The sequence below is a fragment of the Castanea sativa genome, chromosome 5, assembly GCF_040712315.1.
Source record: "Castanea sativa cultivar Marrone di Chiusa Pesio chromosome 5, ASM4071231v1".
NCBI lineage: Eukaryota > Viridiplantae > Streptophyta > Magnoliopsida > Fagales > Fagaceae > Castanea > Castanea sativa.
The window spans coordinates 12,916,109-12,928,748 of record NC_134017.1 but is presented as its reverse complement, the minus strand read 5'-3'; the positions used below and the strand labels follow the sequence as shown (position 1 = coordinate 12,928,748).

The 12,640-nt window shown below is 33.9% G+C and overlaps 1 protein-coding gene across 1 annotated transcript; it reads right to left on the bottom strand.

The window, feature by feature from the left end:
• Positions 1 to 5,925: 5,925 nt before the first annotated feature.
• Positions 5,926 to 9,199, bottom strand: LOC142634756 (uncharacterized). The gene is made up of 4 exons (XM_075809022.1): positions 8,774 to 9,199; positions 8,604 to 8,652; positions 8,175 to 8,377; positions 5,926 to 6,099 (listed from the first exon to the last, which is right to left on the bottom strand). Exons 1-4 carry the CDS (start codon positions 9,197 to 9,199, stop codon positions 5,926 to 5,928), a joined length of 852 nt encoding a protein of 283 aa, XP_075665137.1.
• Between the last annotated feature and the right edge of the window lie 3,441 nt (positions 9,200 to 12,640).

Genomic DNA, 12,640 nt, shown 5'->3' with positions numbered 1-12,640 from the left:
CATAAGTTTATCAATGAAACTTCTTTTATAATGTACCAATTACAACTTTTTTTGAGAGAGAACACTAATTACAACCTGACACCTTAGTTTATTGTGAAAGCGAGTATGTCTCCTGATTTATTGGAAGAAAATAGGGAACATTTATTTTTAAAAAGCTACAAGATATGTCTCTTGTCTCTTCGGGTTATGAGAGGTTTTCCCTCAATACAGTTGGATCAATTAGGGCTATTTTTTTTTTTTTTAAAGTAAATAATATACTAACATTTTTAAAAAGTAGTTCATGTGGCAATCCACATATTAAGTAATTGTTGTAGTGACAATGAATATGATTTCTTCTTTGTTTGATATGGAAAATGAATATGAATATTGGTACACCAATAACATAATAAAATATATTTATAAATTACTTTCTTTAGATTTTGTACACATCACTTTATAAGGCTTATATAATAAAATTAAGATTAAAATACAAGTTTGGCCCCTGAAGTTTGGGGTTGTTCTCATTTTTGCCTTTTAAGTTTTGAATTTTAATTTTTGGTCTTCCATATCTGATTTTGTTTTCAAATTAATTCTACCATCCATCTTCATTAGTAATTTGATCATAAAGTGTGAGAGAAACTAAAAAAATTTCCCTCAAAAATAATTTATAGAAAATAGATACAACGAGGAAAAAAAATTAAACATGAAAGACAAAAAAAAAAATTTAAATGGTCAAATAAAACAACCTTAAAGTTTAAGAATCAAAAATATATCTTAGTTCATGAAAAATATAGGCTACCATATATATTAAGTGATTTTTTTATTAAAAAAAAATTACATATCCATCAGTGACATTTGCGCTAATGGAAAATTCATGATTGAATGAAACTATCCTTGCATGACTCCTTGTTTTCTAATTATTTAGTTTACTTCTTGCAGCAATTCACTGTATCCATGTTTTCATTTGGTCATATAAGAAATGCAATGCAATGAATGGAAAGATCATGAAAAGTATATAAAATCAACTCCAAAATCCCATATTTTGAGTTTTAAGTACTTTAAGACTCACAACATGGGATAATTGAAGGGAATTTGATAATTAAATGGGAGTGATCTTATAGTACCTCGAAATTCGGACACAACAGTAAATGAAACTGATAAAAACTATCAGATTGCTTTCCTTCCATATGCCTACAGGATAACACAGCAACTGCATTCTATAAACAGAGAGATTTAAAAGAGAATTAAATGCTAAAACCAACAACATACCACAATTCCATTTAGCCCGCGATTTAAAGAATGCCTCATCCCGCTTAATGCATGAAGGATGGTATGCTTTAGGGCAGCCCCTAACAAGTAATAAACAAAAACAAATAAAGTAAATTAATAAGCTTTATTTCTTTCTCCTTTTGGGTAATGCAAATGAAGAAATGAATAAATAAACAAAAACTTAGACCCTAACCCATGCTTTCGTTGCCCATAAACTTTTTTCAAAAGCCAAAATCAGCTCAATTTTTACTCTTAATTGAGCAACTTTCAGTTTCACTGTTCTCATTTCTCAAGCCCTAAATAAATTAGCAACGACGAAAACAAAGCAAAAGAGAAAAATTGGCGAAGAAAGACTATATATACTGACCGGCGATCACAGAGCACGAGGCTACCCCCATCGAAGCAAATGAAACGCACGTCCTCTTCGTTCTTCTTCTTCCTCGGCGGTGGCGACGTTATGGTCATCTTCGGCTGACCTCTTGGCGGTCGACCTCGCTTTCTCTTCGCCACCACCACCGGAAGGGGAGGAGGCTCCACCTTGTTCTGCATCGTTGTTTTCGTCATCATCATCATCAACTCCACCGCCGCCTTGGAAACATCCTCCTTCGCCACCGGTGTAGCTCCGACGAGTTGGAAATCATCGATATGACATTGATCGACGCTCATGAGGTCCACGTCTCTGCTCTGCTCCGACGAATTGTTAAAGAACTAGATGTGGCAGTGCTTCATACTAACAAAACTGAGGTTACCAAAATTTTTATTTAATAATGAGACAGTAGTATTCCGTGGTAAGCCTGTGTGAGAGATCTGAGGTAATATGATGCGTGGAGCCTGAGTCAGGAGGAGTGGTGAAATAGGCATACTTGACAAGTGTGACGATTATAAGTAGATGGAGGAAAGCCTTAAACACCATGATTCTGCCCCCTGCCTCGAGATCATCACCAGATTGAGAGAAAGAGTGAGAGTAGTGCTGAGAGGGACCATTCTTCAATCGGTGACCGCGCCCACGAGGCCACAGGCCGACCATTAGTGGTGGTGTTATTATCTTGGTCACCATGTTAGCAGTAGGATAAATAGCATCATTGGATTGGGTGTAGCTGTTCTATGGGTTGTTCATGGATGAGAAGATGACCATAGAGCTCTTCAAGAGTCATGGGATCAACTCGGGTTGTAACAGAGGTGACTAGGGAGTCATAATCCACGCTTAATCCTTGCCTTGGATTTGGATATTCTCAAAAATCATCAAGAGGTTGATCAGGAACAGCAGCCAAAGTATCAACAAGTTACTCTACTTTTTGAAAGTAGTCAGCAATTAATAGACAGAGTGCCCTTTTGAATGGTTGATAACTGATAACGGACCTGCATAATCCTTGCCTTATTTAGACCGGGAGGAGAAACTGCTATCAAGAGTGGTCCATACAGCATGAGAAGTGGGAAGGCCGACAACATGGGCAACAAGATTCAGAGAGAGATGAGATTGAGATTATATGGTAGAGAGAATAATCTGATCTTTTTGGACCCAGTGAAGAAAATTTGAGTAACCATCTGAGGAGTATTACCATCAACATAGCCAAGAAGATGCTGACCACGAAGAAGAGGCTCCACCAAGATGAATTCTTTTTAATGGTCACTGTTGAATTTTAATTGGCTTATAATTTATCCACAGGACAAAAAGAAAAATAAAGAGAATAAACCCATTTAACCGTGCGAGCTTCTCTGAATAAATGGCATTCTTTTGTAGATGTCCAAATCTCCTAGAGCATATATGGACCAAAGTGTAGATTTTAGCCTTCAATTTTAGTTGGACCTTAACTTGGGCCACACAATAGAGGACACAACTCCGACAGCAAATGCATTCAGCTCTCCATAATAGGGTCTAGGACTGGCAAGAAGTAGTTTTTTTTAGGGTAGGCCTCATAGAAAAAGGGCCGGATTAGGTATTACCCGACCCGGTTCTTATTCTTTAGAGTTTTTATTATTTATTTTATTTTTTAGAAGCTATCCTTTGCTCTTTAGAGACCCTATGACATCATGCATATTTTACTTTTTTTTTTTTTTTTTTTTTACTTCACAAGATCCACACCCTTCCTTTAAAAAAAAATAAAAATCTATGCCTTTCGGTTTAAAAACCCTCCTCTCTCACTAGATAATAACGTAGTCATCATTGCATCATGAGATTTGCCAAAATATATATATTAAAAAAAAAAAAAAAAAACCCAATGGTACAAATATAGGCGAAAAGTAGATAGTTAATCTAAAACAAAGGATTCAGAAAGAAACACATCTTATTAATTCTAGTTATAAAATAAATTAAAATATAAAGACCAATGAACTCAAGTAGGGTGTCTTAATATATTTGTTACTATAAATATTAAAAAATAACAACGAAAATCTTATAAATGAATAAGAAATTAATAAAAAAGTTGGAAGATAATGGAATAATACAACAAAAAGATAATAATTAGAATAATCATAATGATGTTCAAACATGCACTACAACAATTATTGATTACATAAAAACACAAGATTATTTTCCAAATTTATTTACAATTGTTTCAACATTACCAATAATAAAAAATTTGTAATCTTTACGACAGGAAAAAAAGGCATAGTTTTGGTTTTGCTTTTGTTGAGTATTAATAAGTTTTGATGGGTAAAATATTTGGCTCTCCGCACTCCCAACAAAACGAGACTAACTAATAGTTCAGCTGCTTCCCTACTTTCAATGTGAAAAGTTCAACCTTCTTCTTTTACCTCACAATACAAATAAATAAAGCAAAGTATTACCTCTTCGAATAGAACGACGGCGCTTCCCTTCAGCTTCTTTAGTGAGGAGTTTCCAGCTCTGAAGTCTGAAAGCTGAACCTCACCAAGAACGAACCTTTTTGGTTCATTAATTAACTGGAGTGCCCTTTTATGAAGGGGAGCCCTTTTTCTAACGGGGGCCTAATAATAATAATAATTATTATTAAATTTACATTTTCCATCCTATTTGTGCACTAGCAAACCACTGCTAATCAAATTATATATATATACTATTTTTTGGGATGACAATAGACTTCAACCTAGCTGCATGAGAATGCTAATACCCTTGGGCTAGTTGCAAAAGAGAATTCCCACATTCCGTCATTGGGGTTTGAACATGGAACCTCAAGCAACACTGCACTCTTGCATTCGCGCCAAGACTACTAGACCACCCTTCTCGGTGGTAGATATAGACTTATACATATATACACACTACATAGAAGCGATGCTTTACAACTCATGAGGGGTAAAAATGTCAAATTGCACACTTACCAATCAATTCACTAGTGTTCTACATAGAATTTTTTTTTTTAATTTTTTTTTTATACAAGATAGAATTTTTATTCTAGCCTAATATAAGTGTATATGTGTATGAAGCTCCCTCCTGGAGACTTGAACCCCTACCCTTACCCACCACACCCCACAAACACTTATACTTGTGAAGTGACCACCGCACCAAGGGTGCACAGTGGTCACATAGAATTCTAATCCTAAACAAAGTAGTCTTTATTTTAAATGCTAAAGAAATTCGAAATTCCTAATGCATGTAAGTGCATTTACATTTGATTTTTAAAAAATATCCATTTTATATTCTAAAAAGTTACTTTATATATTTTATCAATTTACTTAATAATACATCTAACATCTTATTTCTTATTTTTACAAACAACACAATAAATAATATTAGCCTTATCACATGTGTTTCTCTCATGCGATGAGGCTTTTTTTCTTTTTGGTTTAATGTCATAATTTTCCATTCACATAACCAATTTTTCATATGATTCATGCATCTTGAAAGGTTATGAAGTTACCAATTCACAATATATGTAGTTGGTAAAGTACGATACATAATATAATTAAATTGAAAAATTAATATATAAATTTTGAAATTGAAAAAGTAGTATACAAATTTTGTTTTAAGTCAGACCAATTTCGATAGGAAACTGCTTGACCATTGAGAAGAATTCAATATTTGAAACAGTGAATGCAGAAGAAGGGCTAGAGATGGGATAAAGTAATGAAAGGAGAAGTATTTTTTGTGTGGATAAATTATAAATTGTTGAGTTGGTAGCATTGCTATGATTGAATTGACCAATTCAGCACAAAAGGTGTAATATACTCACAAGGAAAATTAAACTCAATTATTTAATGTGAATCACACCTCCCCCCCTCTCCACTATCTAGTATCTAGATATCAAATTCACCATGTACCCTTAAGGTGATGGTCACTCCACAAGAAGTACAAGTTCTTGTGGAGTGGGTGGGTGGGTGGGTGGGGGAGCGCAAGGGCCGGGATTCAATTTTTTAGGAGAGAGTCATACACATATATACTTAGATTAAGTTAGAGTAGAATTTCTATATATCTTGTAAGAAAAATATATATTTACCCATCAAATGATTGAATTTAATTAAAGAATCTAGGAGCAACACAAAAAATTCGAGTCTAAGCTTTATCCCTATAACAAAATAAAATTAAAAAAGAAAATTTCAAACAAATAAATTTAATTTCAAAAATAAGGAAGATGCAATGTCTAATCATAAGTGTTGATCAAACGGACAATACAAATTTGACAAGCATTTATTTCACAAGACTATATTACTTTATAGTCTAATGCACCCTTCCATGCAAATGGTGTTCCAATCCAATCTGAATTAAATCTCTTGACCTTTTTCAAGAGTAGGCAACGTATCTAACAAAATTTTGCAATCAAGAAGCCTTTCACCTTCAATCCCAGCAATACTCTTGATATTTGCACCTTTAAAATGATGTCTCCAACAACAAGAGCAGCCCCGATCTTTTTTATCCAATATCTTTTCACGTAGCACCTAGTGTTCAAGTAAATTAGAGACAAATAATTAGATCCAGCAAGTGTAATTATATTAAGACAAATTTGACATTTTCTTAATCAACCTCATTGCTTAATCAAAGTATTTGTATAAAACAACACATATGTCACTTACATGACTCAAATAACATTAAAAGGGGGCCAATTACCCACCTCTGGCTTGACGCCCATTTAAATTCTCTAGATAAAGTCGCACATGTAACATGTCTCCTCCAAACCAAGAACATCAAAAATTGTTTTTGCAAGATCGTTAAAAATCTATCTAAAGCAGAGTTCTGTAATGCAAATTGGGCATCTATTTCACTGTCTTCAGAGAAGCAAGTGTTAACTACTTGCAACTTGTATGCTTCTTGTGGCAACTGATTGCACAATTGTTTGGTTTCTTCGTTTGGAATTAAAATGCTCATTCATCAAATTATTCGTTTAAAAAAAAAAAAAGGAATTGTGCATGGTAAAAACTGTGCATATTTCAAAATAATTGATAACATTTTGGATTGTAGAACTATAGTTATTTTAGACTACCTGATATTTTATAAAAATGGATAAAACTCTTTATCTACTTATGATACTGTGTATTAGGAGAAAATGGGCTTTTGCCCATTTCGTGCAAAAAAATTAGTGTTGCCCCCCTTTTCCAAACTAATTAGGAAAATGTCACTTTTTTGAAACTTGATTTTCTCAACATCGAGTTAAGCCCTATAGTGGTGTTTTAAGAAGCTTATAGTGGTGTTTTAAGAAACTTACAGTGGCATTTTTGGAACTCGAGCTCCATGAATTTGAGTTATAGGCCGAAAAAAAAAAAAAAAACTTGCATGGAACTCGAGTTCATGCAAAACGTCACTATAGGCTCCTTAAAACGCCACTATAGAGCTCTAGAATTTTTTTTTGAAACTCGATTTTAAGAAAATTGAGTTTCAAAAGAGGAGTATTTCCCTAATTAGTTTGAGAAAGGGGGCAAATTGCTAATTTTTTTGCACGAAATAGGCAAAAACCTATTTTCGCCTCGTGTATTAATAGAAGATCAAACGTTTGTCAAAACTTCATCATAGGAATCACATGAGGCTTGAGTGCTAGAATTATAGAATATCATGGTCTTATAATAAAAATAAAGTAAAATAATATAGGAATATAATGAGAGTATCATTCACAGATCATTATTCATTTATTTGTATACTTCCATATAGATCCTTAATACATAATACCTTCTAAGAAAATTTCCTACCTAATAAAGTTTTTTAAGTAAAATTTTATTCTAGATGGACAAATTTATGGTACTATAAATACTCTCTAATTATCCCTAATCTTTTAGGCCTGTTTAAACAAATCTTTGATTTTCAAAACAGATAATGTAAATGTACACACCAAGGGTCTCAAAGCTACTGCCTCTTGTGCTGATATTTTATTTTGGGACAGACCTATTTGAGAGGTTTAAGTCTCAAATCCCCACGCTTTTTAGCTTGTCAGGTTGTGGCAAATAAGGAAAAAGTACAAATAATTTAACAAATTAATAATAATATTTACATTTTTCATCCTATTTGTGCACAATCAAACCACTACTAATCTACAACATATTTGCCTTCTACCCAAAAAAAACCGACCATATTTGACTTGGAGTTTTCAAAGGTTCTTGGGGGATAGAAATCAAGAAAATATTTTATCAAGTACAAACTTCATGAACTTTTATTTTTATAGTTAGACAGAAATTTACACTAGTTAGCGGTCATCAATGGGCCATGTTGGCCCGATCCGGCCCATTTTTACTTTGCCCATAAGCACAATGAACTAGGCATAATGTGCTATTAAACAAACATAGTGGGTTATTAAAATCCTTCACAAAATGCAACCAAACAAACAAACTACTTTATTACTTTACTGCAATTGATTTTATGAATCCTAATTGTTTGACATCAAAAGGATAGGTTTTTCAAAATCAGAAACCACATTTCCCATATATTTTAATCACTAGTATAATTGCATAAAGTTCATCACCTAACATGCAACAGAAGATATAATTAATTAGGGGCACTCTAAAATCTAGTAGAAGAAAAATCATACCTTTATGCACTTCTTCCGGGACTTCAAACCTGTTGGCAATGACAATTGTTTTGGACGACAACTCCAAAGCAAACCATCTATAAGACTTCCATAATCTATTGACAGTGCCGAGATCCGTACATCTAGCATCATAAGCTCAAGTTTGAATGACAGAGGAAGTGTAATTCCTCTCAAATCTTCAAGATTGATCCGTTTTGATACAGCTGAAAATTGAAAATTGAAAACTAAAAACATTGTAGCAAAATAATTTTTAAATGTGTGAATAGTGCTGCGGGTCCCATTTTTAATTTTAAAAAAAAGGTGAAAAGTACATGAACAGTGCACCACTGTGCGGTTACTATTCACGCACAGTGATGAATAGTGCATCATGTCTCCTGTTGAAATAATGAAATTTGTGCGCAGGAAAAAAAAAAGAAAAAAGTCTGAAACATGAAACGTAGACGCCAACCTCCCTATCCAAACCCACCCTAAATGTAACCTATAATTCAATGAAAAGTAAAAATATGTTTCAGAATACAAAAGGTGAAATTCTAAAATATGAAAAGACGTTAAAGGAAGAAAATAGGTGAAAATAGATATATTTGCATTAGTGGACATACCTCCTCACAAATAACTGTTAGCTTCAAAACTTCTCTTTGATTTGACATTACTAGAACTTCCCTCGACTTAAGGAACCAAAGAGTGTCAACAAAATTATCTAATGTAAAAGTAAGCTCAAAAGGACATGGAGCATTCTTTGAAAAAATCAGAGGAAATACATTCTCTAAACTGAGGTATTTGAACGATGACAGATTTTGACTATCAATTTCAAGCTCCAAAAGCTTTTCGCATGCATCAAATGTTAACATTCTAAGCCTTTGTGCAGAAATCTTGACCCTTTCCAACATGATGCATTCACTAACCTCCAAAGTTTCAAGGTAGGGGAATCTAGAAATATTGAAGTGAAGATATTGGTCTGTGTAATGCTCAAATCTGTCAAGTATAATTCTTTCAAATTTTGACATGCAGTGATGTCCAATAGACATTGGCGTTGGCGTGGAAAAATCATACCCTCCCTAGCCAAAACACAAACCGAGCCTTCCCAGTCTAGCCTATTGAAAGTGGCCACAAAGAGACAGAATGATAGCAACAACCATGGGAGTGATGAAGCTAAGCACTTCAAGTTCGAGGAAAGCAAACTACAAAATGAATTATCAACGGTGGAGGTTGATGCTCAGCCCCACCGATCACAATGATCGTTCTAAGTTGGAACTGCTGGGGGCTTGGGAACAACCGTGTAATTGAAGTCCTCTCCGAACTGGTGAGGAAGCAAGCTCCCAAAATTTGTACCTCATAGAAACAAAATTGACTGATAGAGAGATGGAATCAATAAAAAGGGAGTTGGGTTTTTATGGTATGCTAGCGGTGTCATGCAAAGGTCGTAAGGATGGATTGGCACTACTTTGGAGAGCAGATGTGACCATGGACACACAAACCTTTTTACCAAACTATAGTGAGCGTACATGCACAAACTTCACCTGTATCGAGACTAACAGGGTTATAGGGCCTTCCGGAGGAAGAACTCAAACTTGAATCATGGAGACTCAGGAGACACCTACATGCCCAAGCATCTCTACCTTGGGTATGTTTAGGTGATTTCAATGAACTGTTGGCCTCAGATGAAAAAATGGTGGCAATAGTAGATCGATGACTGCAATGGTTGAATTCAGAAACACTCTCCTCCACTGTGGTTTGGTTGACATGGGTTTTAGTGGCTACTCATTTACATGGAGGAATGGTAGGCAGGGGGTAGCTTTTGTTGAAGAGAGATTGATTAGATAGGGTAGTTGCAACAACGGAATGACGTGAGTTTTTCCCTCGAACAAAAGTGAGTCACCTTTCAATAATTTGGGAGGCATGGAATCAAATACACCCTCATGGTAGCCTCATGTCGTTCATAAGGTAACTAAATTTCATGTTTATCAATATTTAGCTAGGAAGCATGGTGCGAATTTGGGTTCAAATTTGGTGCAGTGCAGTGACACGACAATTTTTGAAAAAGTCGGACGCGGGTGTGGCAGGATATATTTATTAATTAATTATTAAATATATTTTTATTTATATTCTCAATATATTTATAACCATTTTTTTTTCATATACTAGTAAACATATATCAATTTAAAAGCAATAGTAGATAATAAAATGAATGCATAACTATTACATGATGCTCATAAATTAGAATACAATATTGAAAGTTTGAAACTAAAACTAAATAAAAGATAAGTTTGGTATTAACATTTTTTAACAAGTACTTCGGCCCATATCGTGTCCAATTTCAAACCATTTCAAACTGAATTGGATTGAATCAGACCAAATTGGGAAGCGTAAAAAAAATCATCGGTGGAGGCACATGCAGTCGCGTCCACAGCTGCATGGCGCGTCCACACAAATCCAACTTGTGTGCACCTGCCAAAATGGTCCACACATGCTTCCTTGATATTTAGTTGGTATTGTGTTGTTGTGTGTTAAGTTTTGGTAATGATATTGGAGAATATTATTTGAGAAAGTGAATCTAAATCAACAACACTTTGAAGGCACAAATCCATTTTTCCTTGCTATTCATTCTAAGCATCTCCACGAAAATCCTAGTTCCAATGTAGAAAACCTTCCTTGCACGACCCCAAAAATCACATAAAAATCTCTCCGTTCTACCATCAAGCCAAAAACCCCAGAGTCACACCTTTTTCATAATCCCAACAACCATTGTCAAACCACAACTACTACAACAAACTCCAAAAAGCAACCTCCTTTCTTCCACAAACCCAAAATAATAGATAACAACAAGCAAGCAGATGACCCCATTGTAGCACCAAAGGCAGCAGCTTCAACAAGAAACAAGAGCAAAGGAAGAGAGAAAAGGGGATGGAGCACAACAAAAACAACCCAATACCATTCTTTCTTACTTTGTTTAAAATCTTTCATATTTCTTTTTCTATTTTTAGCTCAAAGCCTAACGAAAAGTTTGCTCATTTTTTCAATTATCAGCAGAACACAGAGTAAATAGAGCAAGTGGGTAACATCTATTCCTTCTTCACATGCACCCATCACGCACACAAGCTGCATTACAAGATATACACATAGCATACATAGCACATTCACAGATTTATGCTCACACACGTAGCCACAAGAACACATATCAAAACCCCAAAATCCATTGGCAGATGGAATTTTATTTTATTTTTGAGAGAAGGGATTTTATTTATATATAAGGTTTAGGTGTGTAATGCATTTGGAAGTAATTAAATTCAACACCATGGTTATTAAAAAGCTAGTCAAGATTTATTTTTTTTAAAATGTGAATTTTATTAGTGGCACGTGTGTAGACTAAACGGTTAGTGTTGTAATGGCTTTCCCACCATCATTCTCTTATAATAATAATATATAATTTTCTACAATTTTTTCATTTTTATCATCCACTCTGCAATTCTTTCTTTTTTCACATTCTCTTTGTGTTATATTCTCTCTGCTAGTCAACCCTGTAGCTCTGTCTTTCAGGTATTTTTGTTTTTTTACTTCAAGCCCTTTCATAATACTATAGTTATCATAGTCTCCCTCTTTTCTCTCTTTTTTTTGCCTCATTTCCTATTTTATTAGTTTTGTTCAATGTGAAAACTAATAGCTGATGCTTGATAAAGTTTCATTTGAATACTTTGACAAACACCAAAATGGTATTTGACATGACTTTTTAATACTGAAACTAATAGCTTCTTATTTACCATGTGCATGTTATGGTTGCAAATAATTAACCAAAATAAGTCGGATTAAATTATTGCAATGATATTTTTATTGTAATAGATAATTACTTCATTTTGTCATTGCAATAGATTATGAAATAACTGATACTAAGTTATTGCAACAATATATTCAATGCAGTTTCATGTTTGTCATTGTAATAGATTATAAAAGAATTAATATCAAATTATTGTAATGACAACTTCTTTGCAATAAGCTATTAGTTTGAAATTTTCGTTGCAGTAGATTGCAAAAATAATTTGTATCAATTTATTGCAATAATTCTTTCATTTTATGTTATTGCAACAATTTTTCTTAATTTATTAAAGCTTCTAAAGCAAGCGGGTAGTATCTATTCTTTTTCACAAGCACACATCACGCACACAAGCTGCATTACAAGAAATACACAGCATACATAGCACACTCACAGATTCATGCTCACGCATATATCAAACCCCAAAATCCATTGGCAAATGGGATTTTTTTTTTTTTTTTTTGTGTGTGTGTGTGTGTGTGTGGAGAGAAGGGATTTTATTTATATATAAGATTTAGGTGCAAAACATTTGGGAATAATTAAATTCAACACCATGGCTATTAAAAAGTTAGTCAATATTTGATTAAAAAATTAATTTTTTAAGTGCCACATGGGTGTAAACTAGACAGTTAGTATTGTAATGGCTTTCCCGCCGTCATTC